This window comes from Filicampus tigris, chromosome 8 (genome assembly GCF_054856515.1).
Source record: "Filicampus tigris isolate MCC_2025a chromosome 8, RoL_Ftig_1.0, whole genome shotgun sequence".
NCBI lineage: Eukaryota > Metazoa > Chordata > Actinopteri > Syngnathiformes > Syngnathidae > Filicampus > Filicampus tigris.
The window spans coordinates 1,290,107-1,313,871 of NC_141224.1; the positions used below are offsets into that span (position 1 = coordinate 1,290,107).

Genomic DNA, 23,765 nt, shown 5'->3' on the forward strand with positions numbered 1-23,765 from the left:
GGAAAAAGAAAATATGGCTGTAAGTTTACATCACGGTTAAAGCTGAAAATTAAGGTTCAAGCCAGGGTTAGGGTTTAGAAGTAGGGTTTCAAGCCAGGTAGGGTTTTGAGAGACCTACTTTGAAACACCGACCCTATCTTGAAAAGCGTCTTTATGTTTGGTCGGACGCATTGAGTGTGACGTGCGCGAGCGTTACGAAAACGGTACCTTTAAGGACTCCGCCAATGACGTCCGCTTGTGTTTGTCTGATCGGCACATAAAAGGACACGACCGCGGCTGGAGGAGAGCGGTCGCTTTGACGCCCGTCTACGCTTCGCACGGACCAACGTTTGGACCACCGTGCGCCGCCGCGCTGGTCACAGAAACCGAGCCGTCCAATGGAGACATTTCACAATGACAAACGTCCTGGGAACGCGTCCGCATTCGGGATAAAGTCATTTGGGGCCAGAGGGGGGCGGCGACGGTGTCAGAGGGGCTGCTGCTATCCTGTCACGTCCAATTAGTCAGACGCCATCCTCGTTAGCCACAGGTCAAATTCAATTAGCCTCACGCTCGCTACGCAGCGGTGACGGCCCAGGAGGCAGCGCGAGCCTGTGTGCGAATGGACAGACGTTTGCGTGACGTGGGCGAGCGCAGGGACGCAGAGGTGTTTACAATAAATGTGACACTTGACAGGCGTTGAGTCAAACGGGCAGATGGCTGTTTACATTACAATGCGCGTGCATTAAAAACATGAACGAAACAAAAAAAACATCAGCGGCAGCAAAGATGCCGATTATTACGTGCACCGATTTCATCAGAGCGCTACAAATGTGTTTTGCTAGCTTGCTTTGACTTGTGAGCGTCAACTTGAGATACGAGGAGCGGATGGTGGCAGCGAGCTCAGCTCAACAAGCAGCAGTTTGGCAGATGTTGAGCTTTACTGGCAAACTAGACATTACACAACACAGTCAATTACATGTTACGGATCAAAAACAACCAGGCGGGGTCCGCTAGCTTAAAGCTAACACAAAATAGGGAATGCGAGGGGCTAAATGATCGAATCTATTTGGATGTGTTGGAGCCACATAAGCGAGGAATATATGATGCAACATATAAACAGAATAGAAAACAATACCCACAGGCATATATGCTTTATCCTCTGTGAAGAACAACGACTGACTGCTCTGTCTCCATGTGTATGCATAGTGTAGGTCTGTATTATGGCGCCCCCTTGTGGCCATGGTGCGCACGCCAGAAGGAGCAGCACATTGTTCATTCATTCAAAAAAAAAAAAAAAAACAAAAAAAAACAACCCATTACTTTCTATTGAATTGTATCACTACTGTATGTTCTGAGACAAGTGCAATAGTAAAGTAAAGTACAATATTAAAGATGGATGACAACGGACAATGTTAGCTGTCAAGACACCATGTAAACGTACAAGAAGCAGCACAGCCAGGAGACACGCTCTGGAATGAAGAGAACGAATTGAGCGTTGCCAACAAAGCTGCAGTGTTTAAAAAGACAGGTGGCGCTTCGGGTCCGCTCGCAAATCTATTCATTTTCCCAGGGTGCATACGACCGAGATGTCCCCGCTCCGGCCCGACGGAGGACATTTATTCCACCTCCGCGAAGGCGCCCCGCCCCCCCCCCCTCCACCCCCCTTCGCGCTCAGTGATGGTGTTTCACAGCAGATTAGAGGACAAAAAAAAAAGGAGTTATGAAGCCGACAGCTGCACCGGCGGGAGATACGGAGCCGGGCGGGAGGCCGGGAAATGGATTCCTGCTCCCGACTCTGCGGGTTAACAGCCTGTCGCCGGCCCCCCTTCCTTATCGCTCTGCCCGGATCAATGGCACCGACACCCACAATGCACCTGCGGGACGCTGAAATAAAATCATTATCCCCTTTCTCCCTCCGAGACTTCACACCTTACTAAGCGCGGTGGCGCCACCACTCCGGAACTTTCCGTCAACGCCGGGACACCCGCAAAGCCAGGAAGCGAGGACAAACACGGTACTTAAGTTCAACAGAACACACGTTGCATGTCTTCTTGCACTTAATTGACTTTAACTCACATATGAATGCGTGTGCGTGTGAATGGCCAGACAGATGGTTAGCTTGTGTGTGTGCGCGCGCGCGTGTGAATGGACATTTACATTATTTGTGCGGATGGACACGGGCAGTCATATATAATATAAGTTTGCAGGCGGATAAGATAACCTTGTGTGTATGAATGGGGAGATGGTTGACATTGTGTGCTTTCTGGTCTTCATGTTTGCTGAACCCGTTCACTGCCAGACATTTGCAGAACCTTTTACCCCAACGTTTGAAAAAATATATATTAAATAGGTTCCGGTGATTGAATGCCTGGACTTTAAAAAAAAAAAGACAAATAAATATGCAAATGCAATTTTCAGAGGTGAAACCCAAAGCCAAAAATGAGCACTATTTAATGTTTAGGGCAGGGGTGTCCAAACTCGGTCCTCAAGGGCCGGTGTCCTACCCGTTTTCCATCCATCTCAGCTGCAACGCACCTGTTTCAAAAGATTATGATGGTGATCAAGCTTCTTCAGAGCTGCTGATCATTTAAATCAGGTGTGATGCAGCAATGAGAGCTGGAAAACGGGCAGGAAAGCGGCCCTTGAGGACCGGAGCTGGACACCCCTGCTCGAGGCGATCCATTTCAAAGGCCCGAAAGACTCGAGCAACTCGCGACACCCATCAGTCACATGAAGCTCACTTGAAGTCTGTCCTGAGTTGTTCAACGTTGTTCAAGTCAAAAATGGAATTATGAACTGTTGTCTCATATTTATTTTGGATCAGAAATGTCCATGTCTTCCGTATGGATGCACGTCCAAGTTTGTAGCGACGATGACGTAGTCAGGATGCTCTGGTGCAGAAAGGACATCCGGGCTACGTGAAAGGGCAAGTTATCCCCAAAAGTGACTCGACAAGAATATGTGTAAACGCGGCACTCTGATAAATATCGCCTTTGCGGAAGAAGAGTTCATCCGCGCGTTTCGAGCCAGTTAGCGGTTGTGATGTCATCTTCAGTCGACAGAAGTGACAAAATGGCCGTACAATATTTATGGACGTACAATATTGAGCAGGTCTTCGTCATATTTTCCTCCCGTCTGCATGTTTTGATCATTTCCTCACATCTCCGGTGATGCAACGCCTCATTACGATGTCTTCACAATCATTCGCGTCTCCATCATCTGTTTATAGTGTCTCTCTTGAATGCGTTTCAAAATATCTCAGCACGTCATCTCTGTAATGTCTTGATCATTTTCCCGCAATGTGTTAGTCTCCATTGAATGTCTTCCTTTTTGAACATCGTCTCCATAAAAGGTCTTCAAATGTCTCCCGTCTCGCCTTTGTGCGCCTTTGCTGCCGTTGAGCGCCACCCTTCTTGTTATTGCATTGTTTTTATGACGCAATCGATCCATGGCGGGAGGCGGAAAGTTCACGCGAGTCCACCGCGGCTGCGGCTTCTTTTTGCAGCAGCCAGCGCCAGTCGCTCGCTTATACATTAAAGAGCAACGCGAAGAAAACAACAGTCCACGCTTTGACTTTTCAACTCCCCTCCCCGAAAGTGACCTCAAAGACGGCAAGCGCGTTGAACGTTCGCCAATGGCCAGCAGGGAGAGCCAAAGTGGGAAAAGAGTAAAGAGGAAAAAGTCAGACTCAAGACTCAAGATAGACCGATATGCTTTTTTTCAGGGCCGATACCGATTATTCGTAGTCAAGGAGACCCATAACAGATATTTGGAGCCGATATTCATTTTCTTTTAAAGGAAATATTGGCATCAAAATCTAAAGGGAAATTTACTCTTAACTTTGTTGTAACGTCTTAAAGCATGTTTATTGAACAATGTTTCAGTTTTGCATCATGGCGATTTTTTGAAAAATCATGACAAGACATTTTTGACAGTATACATCTTACATAATAATAAAATTCTAACAAAAAGTTCAGGGAGCACCCAGGATTGTCAGCATGACTTAAAAAGGATAAAGGAACATTTTAACAATAGCTCCATGTAGTTTTCTACAGTGCATGAACATTTCAAAAGGACAGAAATTTTTACATATCTTTGTTTTGATTTCCAATTTATTACCGACCAGAGTCTTAAAAAAAGGCCGATGCCGATATTCATCACAAAGCCGCATATCGGTGCCGATAATCGTCCCGTGCAATAATCGGTCTATCCCTACACGAGACACTCACTTACACGGCCTCTCTCATTCACACACACGCGCGCTGACACAAGTACACAAATACACAAGCGGCACGCAAACAAGCCCACTTTTCCATGTGAATGCTTCGAAAAAGTGCTGCGTTGTCAAACAGGAAGTAGTTTACGCGTTGCCAGCGGAGGACGACGCACCAATCCTGGAACAGAAGCGACATGATGGCAGCTTGATAAAAATAGAGTGTGTTGTTGCTGTGCCGCCGGAGTGCCGAAATGAACGCAATCATTCACATCATGTCTTCAATTTACCAGTCAGCGCACCTACTGTATTTCATCATTGAAAAGGGCCGGGTGTGTGCGTGCGCGCGCTATCAGATCATGAGCCACTTCTCCATCAACACCGAAGCATAAAAATGAATTCAATTTCAGCGTGTGCATTTATAAGTGTGTGCGTGTTACTTTTCACTTCCTCCGAGTACACGAATATGAAGACTGATGGCATGCTGGTGTTGATGCACATTCGTCTGTGTGGATGCGCTTGTACTGTGTGCGTGAACGTGAACACGCTTGCTGATGAACTTAAAAAAAAACAAAAAAAAAACAAGCCAAACGAGAAGGACCAGTCGCACAATCAGTCTGATGTGCACATTTGCAGATACACGTTTGTGTATAGGTTACATGAAATGCGTACTTTAGTTTACTGCACATCTATGGTACGTACGTGCACAAAAAGTGTACATTCATACTTAATTGATATTAGTTCTTTCTTGGCTGCACCGTTTGCCAGTACAGGTATGTTGGTTTTTTTTTCCCCAATCAGATTTCAGCCTAATTCATTTAATTAATTTTCATTAATTCTGATTACATCTAATCTGCCAGGGGCTTTCAGAATCGGTAGTGCTGTCTTATCCGATTCAAACTATAACGGCGACGGAACTGTTTCTTTAACCAATCGAATTTTAATTCACTGGCCCTCGGTGAGCACTGGCGGCGCTAGATGGGTGGGGGGGGGGGGGGGGGGGGGGCGCAGGGGCACTGGCGCCCCCTTGAAATAAGCTTGGACACCCCAGGTGCCAAACCAGATACTTGACTTTTGGGTATTTTCCGATTTTTTTTTTTTTCCCCTCCATCAGCAGCATCAAACACGACGAGCGAGTACGCCGCCAAGATAAAGAGTGCCGACGTGAGCTGCAAGGACATGGCGGCGACGTGGCGTGCCGCCATGTTTGGCACATGGAAAGCGTCTGGCACATCCCCGCCACACTGCTGGCGCGTCATCGCCATTTTATCTCCCGCACACTCCACAGGATGCTCAGTGGGGATTTTTATTGTTATACAGTCAACGCCAGTTTATATCGGGGGGATACGTTCCAAACCCGCAAGACCCGTCATTTTCGTTGTCGTTTTACACTTCCAACATGCTTTAAATACATTTCAACTTTTTACACATTTGAAGTTGATTTTTTTTTTAAAACATTTTTTAAGGACAGTAACACCACCCCTCCACTGGTTAGGGTTAGGAAGAGAAAGCCGCAATAGACATAGCCTAGTGAAATACTCCGTTTAGGCTTGTTTTGATACAGCACTTAAATTTTTCAAGGTCTTTAAACACACTTAAAATAATACCGCACATAATATATTGACAAAGATAACAAAATATTGTAGTGTACCCATCCCTCAATGGTAAATTGAACCTATCATCTGACAATTTATATGAATAACAATGGCCAAGATTATCCGTTATAAAATGAGCCTACAGCCGTCGCTTTGTGTCGGCGTAAAAAGCAGGATAACGCGTCCAACACGTGAGGTCAAATCACTTTTTTCACTTCCCAACTACTGTATTATTCTTTGGCAGAGTAAGGCCACTATTGATTTGATCGGATTCTCTCGTGTGAGCTGTTAACATTCGCACACGTCTCCCCTGACCTTTAAAATGTGTGTGCGCGTGGGTGCACGCGTGCGCCGGTGTGTATTGTTGCTGAAATTGGATTAGTGTCACCTGTGATGAGGCGAAGGGGCCAAGGCGGAAAAAGTATTAGAAGAGGAAGCGGCTATTCGCCCCCCCCCCCCCGCCACCACCACCACCACCACCTCAACCTCCCTCAATAATTTCATTTGGGCGTCGGCGCTGAATACATAACGCTGTTATGGAGCCAACTCCACTTAATGGAATATTTATATGCACGCTTCCTCCTTCCTCTGCAAAAACGGCGGCTGGCTTGCTTGACTTTCTTTTTTAAACCGCCACAGAACCTCTGAGCAGGCACAAGAGCCACAAGAACAAAGGAAGTCGACTCACGCGCTCCCATGCTGAAAGTCGTCACATTGTACAAACGTTCTGCAGTCAACAGACGCAACTTGACGTCATTTCAACGAGTTCACCCAAATTATTTATTCATTTCACAGTGCTATATCTGAATTGAATTTTTATGTAAATATATAAATATATATATATATATTATTTTTTTTTTCTCCAAATATCTGACATTCATCAGAAATGTAAAACTTTCAGAAATATGTGGAGAAAAAAAAATGCAAACTTTTGAAACGTATATCTTCAGAACTATCACTTGTTCATAAACATATTTTTTTATGTCTGACTTTTTTTCAGAAATACAAGACATTTTGGGGGAAACAAAAATTTTTTTCCCCAGAAAATACACAATTTTAAATATGATCAGATGTTGGAAATATGCATTTAAAAAATATATACAGAATATATGATTATTTTTTTTTAATTACTGAAATGCAAAAATATTTTCAAGATCATAATTTTGGGGGGAATTAAACGACTTTCTTCAGAAACAGAACTTTTTTTTTTCCAGAAAGATACGACTTGTTTTAGAAACCAAAAAAAAACTGAGGAAAATATGCTACATTTTTTCAAAAAATGTTCCCCGTCCTTTTTTGAAAATATATGACTTTGGAAATGCAGGACTTAATTTTTTTTCAGAAAGATGATTTATTTTGAAATACAGTCATATAGGTGATGATGATGATGATGATTATTATTGGCAGTTGCTAGCAGGCACTAGCGATAGCATTTACCTATTTGCGTTTTCCAAACGCTGGGAGAGTAGTAAAACATACACGACATGAGCACACCTCACTCACAGAAGCTGCTGCGGGCCACAGCTCACGCTTTAAACACTCACAGGCAGACTTGCTGACGTCACACGCCACCCCATCAGGCTCCGCCTCTTAAAGGCATATGCATGTGCACAAACGCAATTACATATATTTACATTGTATGTGTTACATTGTTACAATGTATCACAATATACATTTTTATTTTTATACATTTTATGCTTGAAATTTGCTTTCGGTGTTCAAATATGATTACGTAACATTTTTCACGTCTCCTATTGGCCAGTTTGTGCTTTTGGCTGCAGGTCTCGATCCCGAACCTCAGCCAACAGCTGGCGTTGACTGTAATGTCTTTTTTAAATTCTAGTTACAATGCATTAACGTGCACACGCACAAACACACGCGAAGAGCAGCTGAGCTGAGAGGGAAGCAGCCAAGATAAAGATGCTGTCAGGTGGGGAGGGTTTGTGATGAGGTGGGAGGGGGGTCCGTGGAGAGGGGGTGCTGTAGATGGAGAACACACAGAGGAGCAATAAATGCAACCCAAAGAGCACCCAACTCGTTAGCATTCAGCTAGCGTAGCCCCCGCAGCCGCCGCGTGAACCAATGAGGAGGCGGCGCCGGCACCGGGGGACTGTAATCGACTGTCTGAGTGCGTGCGTGTGTGTGCGTGCGTGCGTGCGTGAGCTAAACGTCAGAATGCACACGTCAACTGCAAGATCCAAAGACTTTTATAATGAAAGGAAGAAAATAGCATTTCCTAAACAAATAAAAGGCCATCGGGGAGAAAAGGGAGACGCCTTCACACACAAGTGCCCAACATGCAGGGATAGCGTGTGCGTGTGCGTGTGTCTAAAGGAAAGGGGTGGCGGGGGAAATTGGATGGGGTGTAAATATGTTATCAATCATAGATTTCATTTCACTTCCTTCACTGCAGGCAGAAGATGAGCACTTATTTCAAGTGGCTGTGATGGTTAGAGCAGTGTTGTGTGATTGTACCTTTATTCATATGATTTTTTTGTTAATGTTGAATTTCTTTAGAAAAAATGAAAATGTCTAAATTTATGTTTGCCGTGATTTAGATTTGATTTTTTTTACATTTAAAATTCCAGGGAATTAATGTTTGCCTTAATATTTTTTGGGATAAAGAAAACAAAACAAGAAAAATCACCAAATGTTTACTGTTTATATTTGGCTTCTATTTTTAATCATTTTGGATTGATTTGAATGAATATAAAAATTCACATTTTTACATTCATGTTTGCATGGTTTCATTTTTATTTTTCAATGCACGAAAATGCATTAAAATTCCAAATTTGACATTTACGTCTGGCTTATTTGTTCCATATGAAGAAAAAAACAAAACAAACAAAGAATAATACAAATGAATGGTTGCATTTCTTAAGAATAAATATGCAGTATATATCCATCCATCCATTATCGATACCGCTTACCCTCACAAGGGTCGCGGGGCGTATTTAATTCTTTTTTGTTTAATGAAAAAAAATATTAGATTAGATTATTCTTTAACTATTTTCTTCCCCCTATATGTTTGTGAATCTATATACGTGATATTTGTTTGGCTTAATTTTCATTTCATGCTGAAGAAAATTATATATACACACACACACACAATATATATATATATATATATATATATATATATATATATATATTTATAATTCATTTCTTAATGAATAAATTGTTTGCTTTTGTTAAATTAAAACAAAAATGTAGCCAAAAAGCTTTACTTCACTGTAATGAAAAACATATTTTTGCTTTTGTTGCTGAAGATAATCGTGAGTTTTACGATTTTTTTTAAACATAAGCGAGAATATTTGCTCCACCAGCATTTCCTCTTTAAAAAAAGCACAACTACTATGAAAAAAAAAAAAAAAATAAAAAAAAAAAGATTTGCGGCTTATCCCACCGGATGAATAACGGCGAGCAGAAACGCTATCAGTGTTGGTACAGGAGCTTCTCGGAATCAGACGCGATAACAGCATCAGCGGATAAGCGGCGAGAAAGATCCACCTGCACGACGACGACGACGACGAGGACCGACTCAGCGTGTTGCGCTAATGAAGGCGGCCGTCGCCTTTGGCGCATTGTTATCTCTGCGTGGTTCCCGCCGTCGCCGGCAGGTGTCGGGGCGCCGCCGGGTGGCACCACCGCGGGCCGCTAACAACCGAGACTTACCGCCGAGGTGGGAAGAGGAGGTGAGCGAATTTGCTAGGCCATTAGCCTCTTTAGCGCGTTCAAGGCCACGTGGCGACTGAGGCCTCACACGTAGCGGCGTGACCTGGTTTGCGCGTTACATACAGTACGTGTCTACAACGGGGGCAACTTTACCCTCACAACATCCTGCGTGAAGCCTCGCCATTGCGTGCTAACAAACTAAAATCCCGCAAAAGACGCAAAGTTAACTGTGCTTTTGAGGACTTACTGTATGAGGTGGAAAGAATGAAAGAAATTAACAAGCTAATAAAATGACCAAACTCAAGCATTTTCAAGCAGAAATGCTAGGACACTAACGTCTCTCAGGACGCTACAAGGAGAAGCTAAAAGTCAAAGGTGTAAATATGGTAGTACTTTGAGTGCCCCAACTAACACCTTTTTTGAGTTGCAAGTTGTCACTTGGTGATTTTTTTCACCAATAATAATAATAAAAAAAACATTGTTAAGGTGCTGTTAGACCCTCACAGGTGGGCAAGGAGAGCCATGGTCGCTGATGCACTTTCAGTGGCAAATGGTCAATACAAAATGACAACACTCGCAAGGAGCGACTGACGCAGACACACAAGTGTACTACAGTGTGTGTGTGTGAGACTTTTGACCTAATTACCGGTTTACATCTTGACATTCTAATCACTTAGCCGCTAACCCTACCAGTGGCGAGGCTTCACATGATATGCGCGTGCATGAGATGCACATATGCTGCGTGTTGTAGCCTCTCACATATCTATCGTTGCCAAAAGGTCACTCGCACACTCTTCTTATTTTTCTTCACTTGTTTGACTGCTGCCTTCCTCTGCAGACGCAACAACCAAGCTGTGGCAACAGTGCCCCCAAGTGGAGCCCCAACACACAAACACATTATTATGCTTCATGGTACCTTTCAAGTACGGAAATGCACACGTACACAAAACATGTAGTTAATTACACACAGGCAACAACATGGAAGTCAACAAAAGTACTAAAAAACACAAATATTAAACACTGCCTATAGGAGCTTGTACCTCTCCAATAAAAGACCATTCAACACGCATCTCGATACGATTCAAGGACGGTGAATGTCACCTATGTACTTAAGACAGTCACCGATTTAGTTGGTTAGATTAGTTAGTTAATCGCATTCTGCCATTTAGATTGTCACTCAGCTGGTCAGTTAGTCAGTTAGCCAGTTAACTGAGCCAATCCCTTAGTCAGCCAGTCACCCATTTAGTCCTTTTAGTTAGTTAGGCATCTAGTAAGTCAATTTATAGAGCACTTGAGCAGTTAATGAGTCAGTCATTTAGTTCCTCACTCAGTCATTGAATTCATCATTCCATCGGTTACTTTCTTCAGTCAGTCAGTCAATTAGTCAGTCACCGACTGAAAGTCATTTAGTTACTCAGTCAGCCATTTTGTTAGTTAGTCACTAATTTAGTTAGTCAATCAGCAATATAGTAAACCAGTCCGTCAGATATTCATTTAATCACTGGCTCATTTAGTCAGTCAGCAAATTAGTCACTAATTAATGAACTAATTAGTCAATTGGTTCATCAGTCAGTGAAGTCACTTAGTCTTGAGTTATTCTGTTTAATTTCCATAGTTAAGAGCTGGTTGATTGTGTGGGGCGGCATTGTCAGAGTGGATTTGCTTTTGTTTGGCAGCTGCCACAAACACACGTCACTTGGTCTATTCTGGACCTGCTCACCTGTTGACCTGACAGTCAAGTGCGCGTGTGCGTGTGTGCGTGTGTTGGGGGCTGCGGGGTGGGTACCCGTCATGTGCAGGTGGTCTTGGCGAGCGGTGGTCTGCGCTCTCACTCTCAGCCTGAGACAACATAGCGCTGAGCGTCTGCAGGCAAGAAGACTTTGGCTAGCCGCCTGGTTTTTCTGATCGCCGCTGCTGAGAATCCAAGTAGGCGTCCGCCACTTTAGCGTCGGCTTTATCGTTTTGTTTTGCCCCTTCCAAATGGATCCGTTTTGAACCTGTGGCCCAAGTTTTCATGAGGTTGAGCAATACTGAGGTGAGCCCAATCTCATTTCGGTCCATCCCAGGACTGCCAGCTATCCAGTAGGTCCTCTCACCGGACGCCACCCCCCCAGCTTGTGTTCTCCCCTCAGCTGAGCAGTTAAGTCGGGCAGCGATACGGAGGTCCCTAGCGCCACCAGCGCCGCCAAGATGTACGGCCTGTACCTGGAAGCGGTTAACGACTACATCAACGAGTCCTACGGCGAGGACGTGTGGCGGCTGATTGAGAACCGAGCCGAGATCCCGCACCTCAAGTTTGTCAGGCATCAGATGTACAAGTAGGTCATGAGGATTAATAATCCGGAGGCTCTCAGACCTCAACTTTCATTGAATTCAACGACGGATTGCTCCTCGTGGAGTTTACCCGTCAACAAAGTCGACTGAATGGACAATAAGCAGCGACAATCATTTTGTGGCAAAAAGTGATGACAGGCTGCGTCTTTAGTTGGATTAGCAGCAAAAGTGAAGATGGATATTCATAGTACGTAAAAAAAATAAAAATAAAGATCAAGATAGATACAGTAAAGACACTTTCAGGTGTTTTATGTTAATTTATTGTTGCCATTTTGTATCATGTTGTAAAGTGCTTTGTTACAGCTCTAGCCGTTATGGAATGCGCAATATAAATAAAATGGTATCGTATCACCGAACAAGCCAACTGACTGGCTAAAAGTGACTGATTAAATGGCTGACTGAAGAACGGAAAGACTGACTGTCTAAGAAAGGGAATAACTAACTCACCGATTAACCTGTGTAACTGACTGACTGACCAATTGACTGTCTGAATGATCGACCATGAGTGACCAATTAACTAGATGACTGACTAACTAACCGACCGAGGATCCAAGTGAGAAACGAGACTGGCTTGTGCCCCTCAGTGACAACCTGATCCTGCGCCTGGCCAAGGCGGCAGGCGAAGTCTTGGGAAAGACGCACGACGAGCTGATGTACGCCTTCGGAGTCTACATGGTCAAGAGGATCGGAAATTACGGCTACGAGCGCATCCTCAAGGTGACCCGAGCTTCCATTACAGCCATCAGATTGATTAGCCGCCGCCTCGGACTCTTTCTTTCCATTCCCGACCAGTGAGCCGCGTCACAAAAGAAATGTCACTTTATTGGTCGAGAGAAAAAAAAAAAAAAAAAAAAAAAGAGTTGCAGTACTGTATAGTGACGGGCAGAACGATTACCTGCTCTTCCACTAGATGGCAGAAAGGTACACCGTTCCCGCGTGTATCCACTTTGGAGTCATTTTTGTGTGGTGGTGTTCAGGGAGATCTTTCCCCGATGTCAAATACGTGCCTTGGATCGGACACCTACCGGATCCTTCAAAGACCCGTTTGCCCTGTCGTCGTTTCGTAGGTTTTGGGTCGTAACGTGCGCGACTTCATCAACGAGCTGGACAACCTGCACGAGTATTTCCGCTTCTCCTTCCCCAAAGTGCAGCCGCCCAGCTTCTGCGTGGAGGAGGAGTGCGAGACCAGTCTGACGCTGCACTACCGAAGCACGCGCAAAGGATTCACGCAGTTTGTAAAAGGTCTCACCACCTCGACATACCACCATGACACTCATGTAGGCCGGATAGGCCGCATATGCGTTAGACCGGTGCCTCTCCGACTCTTAACACCAACTACAAAACTACACACACACACAGTTACCCAAATGCTGTTCATATTTTCTGAAATTCTCCATAATTTGCAGATTTCATTTCGTGATTTCTTCATGTACCACTAGAGGGAGCTCGCATACTACAATGACTGCGTTCGACAAATTTGACCTACGGTATAGAGAGCCTAAAAATCACAACAACAATTGTTGATGACGTCCCAGCATTTGCCTGAGTGTGAAAATGGCGTTGAATGACCTTTTTAGAAAAAACAAAAGACATTCCAAGTTTTGCTCTTTGATTTGTTTTCCCTTCTGAAATTTGCTTTACAGCGATTCCCCGCACATTTGCAAATTTCGTTGCACATACCTCAGCTCCAAAAGTTTCCATGCGAATAAACAAACGCTGTTGCGATGAAAAATGTGCACGGTGTCTTTGGCGATCTTAAGCGCCACGGACTTTGTGATTGCATTCCACTGGGCTCCTTTTCGCACGCCAAACAAATGTCCGTTTCTTGGTTGACACGTTTTGACATGCATGGACGCCCCCTGCAGGCCAGCTCTCCCAGGTGGGGCGTCAGTTTTACAACACAGACATCGAAGTGGAGATCTTGTCAAAGGAGGAGACGGAGAAGATGACTTATGTGGTACGTACGTATTCCATGCTGCGCATGTCATCGCTAGCGGTATACAAAGTAGAAAATATTGCAGTGAATTGGATTATTGTCTGTCGGGATGCAGCAGCTCAAATGCTGCACGTCTTCCTGTTGCTTAAACATGTGTAATGTAGCGGGGGCGCGAACTACGACCTGCGATATGGGGGAGGTTCGCCGCGTTGTCGCGCGCGGCCACCCGGTCCGCATCCAGACGATGATCATGTTTGCGCTGTGCCCGTCCCGTCAGGTGTATAAGATGAACTTTGACAACGCGGCCTTCAAGCACCGCATGCCGCAGCAAAAGACGGCGCCGAGCTATGAGAAGCTTCCCATGAAGCGAGGTATCTTTTTTGACATGTTCCCCTTCAGCGTAATCTTCCGCCGCGACATGACCATGTACCGCATTGGCGACGGCCTCAAAGAGGTCTTCTCTGACCTCCAGGGCAAGAAGGTGAACGAGGAGTTCACCCTGGTCAGGCCCATGCTGGAGTTCAGCTGGGACAACGTGAGTGTCGGCGCCAGCCCGTCATACGCGGTCGGCGCCGTGTCCTGCCTGGCTGCTCAGTAACATATGCGCCTCCTTCTTCCTCCCTCAGATCTACACCCACCTGAACAATGTCTTTGAGCTGCTGTCTAAAGCAGTGGTGGAGAGCAAACAAAAAGTTAACATTCCCAAATTGAACAAGGAGGAACCCGAAGAGAAAGAGGAGAGTGAGAAGGCCAAGAGGGAAGAAGAAAGAGGTACGGCATCCTAAAAGCACGCCTTGAGCGTACCGTCTGTGGAAGCTAGTGGGTGGGATGGCCCAGTCAGCTACAGAGATAGCATGATGTCGTATTGTGGCTCAAAGACATGACGTGATCTAAGGTGTCACAGTAAGACATGCCTAGACGTCATGCCGCGATAAGGCATCACGCTGTGACATCATGCTTGTCAAGGTAGGAAATGTCATACTATAGCAACGCTGTCACACTTATACATCAGGATGATGACGTTTGGCTATAAGGTCACGGTCACACCACCGTGACGTCATGTTAGGCCAACATACAACAAGTGCCAAAAGACGCCGTGGCATGGGACTCAATCAGTTATTTAGACAACTTTCGGCAATGAAAACATTACCACGCCGCCAACGGAACCGAATCACTCGGTGTAAACGGATTTTCCGACCTTCTGACTGAGCGCTTGTGATCCGCGCAGAACAAAAGTCTGAGGAGATGAAGGGCACGGATCAGGAGTACAGCAGCACGCTGGCTCAGTACAACAGCGCCGCCAACTCTGGAGGCGAAGACATCGAGCTGCTGGCCTTCCAGACCGTCACAGGTGAGTCAAAGTCAAAGAACAACAAATACGACATCTACTTGAGTGCTGTAACTGCGTGGGCCTCTCAGGCAAATGCAGCGAGACCATCTTTGAGGACATGCGCGAGCCCCCAAAAAAGCCTCTCCACCTGAAGGGCCAGATGAAGTATGTCCCCCAGTGGGACTCGCTGATCTTCCTGGGAACGCCCATGTAAGCCCACCGCCCCGCGCTCGTGTCGACACTCCCCATTCTCGGCCTCGAGTTGACCTCAATAGATCCGGACCGCCTCCTTTGGCAGCATCGAGACGGTGGAGGACATGATCAAGATGGGCGTCTACGTCAATGACCTGAACTTGCACGACTCCAGCAGAGAGCTGATCCTGGCCGGCACGCAGCAGTCGGCCGAGCTGCAGCTGGCCCTGGATCAGGTGAGGACTTTTTTTTTTTTTTTTCTTGACTAGTTATCCATCAATTTGTTGTGTATGTGAGACAATGAGGCGATTATACCTTTGCTGTATGCGGGTTCACAGTCACAATGGCCCTCTGAAGGAAACCATAACGACATGCGGTCCGTGACAAAAAGCCAAGGGTTGACTTATGTATTATTTTTCTTTTTTTTAATATATTTCCCGCCCCCCAAAAGTTGTATTCACCCCCCCCCCCCAAAAAAAAGTAGTATACATCCCAAAACGTCTAATATTTCAGAAAGAAAAAGTGGCATATTTTTGAAAAAAGAAAAAAAACAATGTTATATTTTCAGGGGAAAAAAAAGTGGGATTCTTCTGAAAGTAAATCTTAGATTTCACCCAAAAAGTTGCATAATTTAATTAAACAAAATCTGTATACTTTCGGGAAAAAGGATTTACAAAAAAAAAACCAATCCAATTTCCCCAAAAGTCACATTTCACAAATATACGTGTTGAGTATTTTAAGAAAAAAATGGTATGTTTTAGTAAACAATTTTAATGTAGTTGATTTTAAAAGTTGCGTATTAAGTACTACAAAAAAAATAAAAATTGTGAGCCGAGAGTTTGTCAATGGCTCCTCAAGAATTGAAGCATTAACTAGTTCTGAAAGGTTGTATAGTTTAGAAATAAAAGTTGCATATTTCTGAAAAAACATGTCTGAAAGTGTACATGTCTTTTTTTTATATATATATAATTTCCAAAAAGTCATACATTTTCAAAAAATTTCCAAGAAATTAAAAGTTGAACGCTGTTTTTGCTGAATGGGCAGTCTACTGTCATCTGCCCAGGTGAATCCTGACATAACATTTTGCTCTCAGTCTGCTTGACTTGAGGACGAGGACTGAAAGGAAGACAAAAGAAGCAAGGGCTAGGGTATAACGTGACAATCTGATGATCCTCTTGTAGGAGCAACAAAAGTATGCGCAGCTGCAAGAGATTATCAAGAAGCTGGATGAAGAGAAGAAGCGAGGAGACTCCTTGCTGTACGCCATGATCCCGAAAGCCGTGGCCGACCGTCTCAGGAAAGGAATCACCGCCCTGGAGACGTGCCAGGTAGGCCGTGACGTCCATGAACCGCAACTTGGACCAACCTCCGCCGTCTTGTAGCCTGGTTGAGGACCACGGCGGTCTCTTCGGCTTTTTATGCTCGTCACTGGTCCGAAGTTCGGAGCAGACCTAAAGGTGGACTTGACTACAGTCCTGCCTCTATCGTCTCCGTTCCGTCTCTCTGTTATCACATCCACTGGCCAAGGCAGAGTCGCTTCGCAGAACCTGGTTGCTGTTCAAGGTTTCTTGCTTAGAGGGAGTTTTGCCTAGCCTCTGTTGCCAAGTTCTTGCTCATGTCCATTGTGGTTGTATCTCATGCATGCAGACAGAGTGTAATTCTTCGCCTGCTCACCGTGTTTGATGTCTCAAGACAACTTCTTTTGAGGATTGGCGCAGTATAAATAAAATAACCCGACTATGGCGTGTATGTTCCAGGTCTTCCCCGACGTGACCATCCTGTTCAGCGACGTGGTCAAGTTCAACGAGATCTGCATCCACATAACTCCCATGCAGGTGGTGGACATGCTCAACGAGATCTACATCGTCTTCGACACGCTCAGTGAGAAGCACAACGTCTACAAGGTGGGCTACTCACGCAGCCTCTCCGTGAGACGGACAATCCGTCAATCCTCTGTCTGAGGTCGCACTCCCAGAGACACGATGACCCTCAAGATGGTCTGATTGACGTGGCCGCAGGTGGAAACCATCCGCGATGCCTACATGGTGGTGGCGGGCGTGCCCAACAAGACCACATTCCACGCGCATCACATCTGCGACATGGCCCTGGACATGTTGAGCTCCATCGACCACCTGAAGGACCCGTCCACCGGGGACAACATCCAGATCCGAGTGGGTGAGTGCGAACACTGGCGCGTGCTCGTGTTGTTGCATATCAAGCCTCCCATGTCCAAATATGGTCATTTGCACATTCTTCAGAAGTAAATCGGCATAACCGTTTCTGATACATTTCCCAAATTCCAGCATTTATTTGTAGTGTGTATTTTCCACCGAATTCATGGTATGTATGCCCCTATCATTGAAGTTAATCCTTTTCCCATCTCACGTTCACCATTTCTTTCATTTGTATGAATCGGCAGCATTCGAGTCACTTGGCACTTGATCGACGGGCAATTTCGTCCGCGCTTGCGCGTCCTTGTTTTTGGTTGTTGTATGATTGCATCCGCGGCATCTGCCGGTGCCGCTTTGCAGGCGTCCACTCAGGAATGGTGGTGGCCGGCGTGGTGGGCCTGAAGATGCCTCGCTATTGTCTCTTTGGCGATACGGTCAACACCGCCTCCAGGATGGAGAGCAACGGCGTGGTGACTGCACTCACACCCGCCGTCCATGACTAATTGTCCAACAGGGGTGCTTGGGTTGCAACGTGGGGTCCACAAAATCATAGGCAGTAAATTATGTCATGGTATATGGGGAAACACGTACAGCATTTCTGACCCTAATAAAGCCACTACCTTACAAGAGTAAAGTACTATTGGTTGAAAAACAAGTTGGATATTTGGGGGATAAAAAGATAAACAGTTTTTCCGGATAAAATAAAAGTTGCATATAATTTAGAAAGAAAAACAAACGTCATGAATATGTAAACGGACCCCAACGTTTAAGTACCCCTGCTTTAGGTTTAACCCACTAAATGCGGTCAGTGTTGTTTATTTGCGCGTTTGTTTTTGTGTGAGCAGGGTATGCAGATACACATCAGCCAGACCACCAAAGACCACCTGGAACATGAGCCATACATCATCGAGGAGAGGGGCAAGATCTTTGTCAAGGTCAAACGTCTTCTCCTTGCCCATCGAGACACTTTGTTTCCACAGCTAGCAATTTTTTGCAACCACTGTTGGAATTTTTTTATAAACATGTCTCGAGACCAAGATCGATTTTGAGAACTACAACTCCAATATGTATAACTTTTCATGTAGTTTAGATTTTTAAGGACTTTAGTTGTATTTATTTTTTAAGGACAAAATATTTGAACTTCCGCTTTAATGTTTTCTTAAAAAAAAAAAAAAAAAAGTACAGTTTTTGGTTATTTTGATCCAGTGCAGTACATTTAACTTTCCATGTACAGTCCATTTTTAAGAACGGTTCAGTTGCATTGTCTTGTAACTACAATGCATTTGCATTTCATCTTTAAGAGTGTTTCTTTTACTTTGGTTTTAATCCAGTACAGTAACTTTAAATTTTCATGTGCAGTATAGTTATTACGCTTCATGTACAGCACATTTCTTTAAGTGCAGTTCAATTGTATTTCAAGTACAATAACTTTGCATTCAATCTTTAAGAACATCTTTAAAAATATTTAAGTACAATTGAACTTTTATTCATAACCATGCTAATCATTTGAATTGCATGATTTAAACCATCGTTTTTGTTTTCTGACATTAAAGCCCGGTGTAAATCTTCAAAGCGTGCCTAGTGTTACAATGGCTTCCAATAACATGAAATAAAACCTTTTGAACGCTAACCTACAACCGCTGCTGTAGAGGTTCCACTGATTTATTTACAATGACAATGACGCTGTATGTTCTATTCTGCACAAGTATTGACCTGCTAAGGCGCTGTGTGGCAGGGTAAAGGCTACATGAAGACATACTGGCTGAAGGGAAAGAAAGATCTTTCCTTCAAGACTCCGGCAGAGTTGCGTTACAGCAGTGAGCAGAAGGACTCTGAAGACAAAAGCTCCAATGGGTGAGTCGAGGACCGATGACGGACAGTGCATCCCCAAACTGGTCTTGAAACGAGAACAACTCCATGGACTGCTTTCGCGTAAAGACATTTGGACAGACAGCCATTCAAACAAATAACAATCAAAATAGATTAAAAACACAACTCAGCATTACGCTAATTGTCACTGTAATTAGTGGAAGGTCTCATCTCGTGTTCGGCTGCATAACGTTTTCTAAGACAGGACAACAAAATTAAGCACTTCTGTTTCATATATGAGGAAGCGACTGCTTTCATTTTTGGTCAAATGTTTCACAGACTTGAAGCATTCATACAGCTGAAGACGCTGACATCAATGTCGCAATGTTGGTATTTTTTGTATCAACGACTTTGAAAAAGTTCACATTTGTTGCCTGCGCACCATGTTATGACAAAACGTTTTGGTGACCAAGATGGAGTTTCACTTCACGCCGCCAGGTTCGTTCCTTGCCGGTACGACTCAATTAGCAGAAGCTAGCGAGACCAACAACCATTCTTACCCACGACTAGCTTATTTGTGTACCGCGTCGCCTTGTTTGCTGCTCCACATAGCGATACCGCCTAGCGATGGCAGCAGAAGGGCCAATCGAGCATCTTCTGTGCCAAAAACATGATTAACGATTAGCTGACTTCAAGCGTTAAACATCGATGTCTACTCGACGACGAGTTGACCGATGGGTGCGGAAAATGAGAACAAGCTCGCTCACAGACACCCCGGTGACACAACTTGGCGACTTTGCGGCTTCATTTGACAACGTTTCTCATCCTGCTAGTTTGCAAAAATCTCCAATTTTGCTCTTTTTTGTTGTTGTTGTGCTAAATCTACCCCCCGCACAGTTCCACAGGCAGCGACGCCAAGCACATGTCGTCCAGCCAGCCGATCAGCGGTGGCGAGGAGCAAGCGGAGGGCAAACCGAGCCCCAGCGACCTACCCCAGGATAGCCTGCCGCTGCCCGAGGGCGCCGGCGAGCCCGTGGCCGTGCCGGGAGAGTTCCAGGAGAAGGAGAGGTCCAAAAAGATGAAGAACAACAAGGGCGCCAAGGCTGAGGCGGGTGGGCCGGGGAACGCGGCGTCGGAGCTGGCGCCGCCCATCGACGACCCTGACAATCCGGGCCCCATCCTCAACATGAAGAGGAACAGCTTCAGGCAGCAGTACGTCAAGCTGCCCGCCAACCTGCCCATAAGGAGCGCCTCGTGTAGCCTCCTGTGAGCCCATGGCGCCATGACATCATGCTGATGTCATTTCAGTCGTGGCAACGGGTCGCCATCGTGTCATCGTGCTGTGACATCGCCAAACAGCACAAAATGGACGGGAAGCCTTTTGAGCCTTTATTCCATATCCATTCATGTACTGCTTTGCTCTTTGTCCTCACTGCTGCGCACTAGTAGAACAACTAGAGGCCAAGGCAGAACAACCGGGTCACATCCAGTAACATTCTTTCCGCTAGTAATGCAAAGCAAGGCAGCTTTATTTACAGAGCGCATTTCACTGTGTTTCACATAGTAGGTAAAAGTCGACATTTTGAGGCAAAATAAAACATTAAAAGGCAAAAGAATTTAAGACATTCTAGAAAAAAAAAAAAAACCTAACGAACTGAGACATTTATAAGCAAAGTAAAGCTAAAACGGCTTCTCAAGGACATGTACATGCTAATGGAACAGCTACATGTCACTAGAAACTACACCCAACTAGTACTGCAGTGACATTAGAAAATGCTACTCATTACCATTTTGAGCTTTAGTAGTTTAGTAGTACTAGTAGTGTATTAATGTCAACTATTGCACAAAGTTAACAAAGTTGTCCTACTGGTGTGCAAAAATGTCTTGGTAGTGGAAAAAAAAAAAAAAAAGACAGTACGTACAACACAATCATTCTAGTAGTGCTCTGAATCGTCTTCCTCGTGAGGACAAACAGAGTAATAGTAGATGAACCCTGCACTGGATAGCAAGGATATGGAATATATGCTCAAACAAGGAGAGCCGTTTGAGGCTACTAGTGTGTGTGACACGTGCCTACTAGTTGGGCCTAGCAGTGCTAATCGTGCGACACTGGCTTCCTATTGTGGTTTAATTGCCGACAACTACTCCAAAAGTCGCACTCGTAGTGGAAAAACTAAGGCAGTTGTTCTACTAGTGTACCGTAGTCGTTTTACTAGTGTGCTGAATTGTCTTTCTAGTGAGGAAAAGAGTATACTAGATGAATATTAAGAATATGGAATGAATGCTGAAAAGGCTTTCCATAACAACATCACAATGTAATGACATCATAACTTGAGGTCTACGTACATTTTCTTTTTCACTACTAGTGCGACTTTTGGCCTACTAGTACAAGCATATGCTCATTGGCCTCACTAGTAAGACAACTACAGAAAATAGTGCACTAGTTGATTCCCATGTTAGTTAATTCCCTTATATATATACACAATGCGACATTTTCTTGAAGTCAAACACACTTGACTTGAGCGTAGACGTGCCCTCTACTGTATGTTGTTGAAAGTAGACAAATGATTACGATGATGGTTATATTGAGTGAGATATTCTGCTTCTTATTGTATATGCTAGATTCTATTTATATAAACATGGCTGTATAGTCACTCTGCATGCGTGTGCATTTACATCATTTACATACTTTGGTACTCAAGAGCCACATTAGATTCTTCAAAAGGATTACTGGGCAACGACAAAAAAAAAAAAGTGAAAATACGTCAAATAGCGCATTTTAATGATAAAATAACCATTATTTTCTAATTTTCATTTCATTATTGTTTATAATTACAATTCAGCAGATGTTTCATAAAATAAAACAGGTTATATTGACTGTATATACAAAAAAGTGTTAATTCAATACAACTTACAATGTAAAATTGTGACTGATCAAAATGCTGCGTGGCTACTAAGAATAAGAATAAGAATGCCTTTATTGATCCCACAGTGGGGAAAAAAAACTAGTAGTGACTGCGGGGAACCAGTAGCCAAAGACACAAAATAGTTCAACTGTTTAGCTTCCATCACAACACGCAACTCCAAATCTCTTCACTGTAGCATAACTGTTCACAATCATGACCAATCTAACAACATGACAAAAGCCCCGAAAAAGCGTTCACGTACTCACCAGAATTGCGTATCACTTGTAGACAAACTCCATCCTCTTTTGCCATCTTGGCTGGTATGCTCAGAGCTAGCAATAGTTGTTGCCGCTGCGGAAATGACAAATAAATTCTTTACCGGGTTGAAACAAACCAGCCAACTAACAATTGTTGTCTTACTTGTCCTCACAATGTGTAGTTTTTCAAAAAAGTCCGCCGTGAAAATGAGTTTTCCACCCTGTCCAACAGTCGTCCTCTCCTGGCTTCACCTAATGAGTCCCAAACCGAGCAGTTGTGAGGTGAACCAACCAATCGGAGAACAGAAAGATGCCGCCGTCACTGTTTGTTCAATCTGGTGTATAATTGGTTCAGATTGGTTAAAAAAAAAATAATAATAAAATAAAATAAAAAACTGACATTTCAATTGTGTCTAACTGGCATCAGCCAGAAATCCCGAGTCTGGTGGCCACATTGATATGGCAACACATTAAAGCTGAAATCTGACTGGGCGAACTGTAATATAAGATGCTTTTAGTAAAGCTTTGGATGGCGATCGATTGTCGATAACGACGGACACAGACGGGTTGGCAGCTCAATGTCTTTTACTTGAATATTTGCTCGAGCATACATTGATGGTTCTTAAACAGTGATAGCACATCACAGCGCTCCTACTGGAGACTCTCAGTACTACAAATGACGCACACCATTGATGTGGCATCCTATAGCAGCTCCAATCTGTTTGGACAAAAAAACAAAAACACACACAAATGACTCCAATGCCCTCATTGCACACCACTGCTGTAATGCCATACAATACAACTTTATTTATATGGCGCATTTCACAACAGCTACAGCTGTAACAAACTTACCAGGGCACGGGTGAGTGAATCGTTACATCAATCTCTACAGATAACTAATCAATCTGTCAATTAACTAAACAAATATATTGTGAATGAAATAACTTATTTTTCTTTCTGGCCCCTTAACACTTACTTAATTTGGGCTACTTAATCAGTCCAGCCGTAGTAATCAGAGTTTGAATTTTCCGTAGTAATCAAGAGTTTGAATTTTGTTTTTGTTATGCTTTAATATGTATTTAACATACATTGCGGTGCTTTTTTTTCTTTATTACAACAACAACAACAAAAATGTTACAAGCTTAGCCGAAGCGTTATTAAAAATGTTACTGGTGAAACAACAGGAGAGATTCACCAGTGTGGTCTAAAGTGCAGGGCAGCATTTCAAACATTCACACACACACATTAAAACACACCCCAGATATTGTTGATATTGCCGCCCTCCCGCTGATGTTTCCTCGTGAGATGTCATTATGCGATAAAGAGGAAGCCGACAGGAAACCGCTTAAGCACTACTTCCTGCCT

General features: G+C 44.2%; 2 protein-coding genes across 6 annotated transcripts in view; one reads left to right on the forward strand and one right to left on the reverse strand.

Annotated features, from left to right (window-relative positions):
* sema6cb (semaphorin 6Cb) overlaps nt 1-22,986 on the reverse strand; it is a 143,207-nt gene extending 120,221 nt beyond the window's left edge. The window contains exons 1-2 of one of the 2 annotated variants that reach the window (XM_086037567.1): nt 22,574-22,986; nt 22,410-22,494 (exon numbers count right to left, since the gene is read on the reverse strand). The gene's annotated coding sequence lies outside the window, so the exon portion shown is untranslated. Of the gene's footprint in view, nt 1-22,409; nt 22,495-22,563 lie in introns of both variants that reach the window. The other variant, XM_086037565.1, reaches the window with a different exon arrangement.
* LOC147142902 (soluble guanylate cyclase 88E-like) lies at nt 9,266-21,891 on the forward strand. Of its 4 annotated transcripts, none has more exons than XM_086037573.1 (17): nt 11,276-11,783; nt 12,384-12,516; nt 12,867-13,041; nt 13,665-13,756; nt 14,013-14,106; nt 14,188-14,270; nt 14,362-14,506; nt 14,964-15,086; nt 15,155-15,275; nt 15,364-15,493; nt 16,439-16,585; nt 17,015-17,161; nt 17,276-17,432; nt 17,789-17,898; nt 18,274-18,363; nt 19,164-19,282; nt 20,135-21,891. In XM_086037573.1, the coding sequence occupies exons 1-17, from the start codon at nt 11,656-11,658 to the stop codon at nt 20,505-20,507; spliced, it is 2,367 nt and encodes a 788-aa protein (XP_085893699.1). In that variant the 5' UTR covers nt 11,276-11,655; the 3' UTR covers nt 20,508-21,891. The 4 variants fall into 4 exon arrangements, with proteins under 4 accessions (XP_085893700.1, XP_085893699.1, XP_085893696.1 ...); XM_086037570.1 differs by having other exon boundaries at nt 11,276-11,500; nt 11,580-11,783; nt 14,013-14,270; XM_086037571.1 differs by having other exon boundaries at nt 11,276-11,500; nt 11,598-11,783; nt 14,013-14,270.
* Nucleotides 22,987-23,765: the final 779 nt, after the last annotated feature.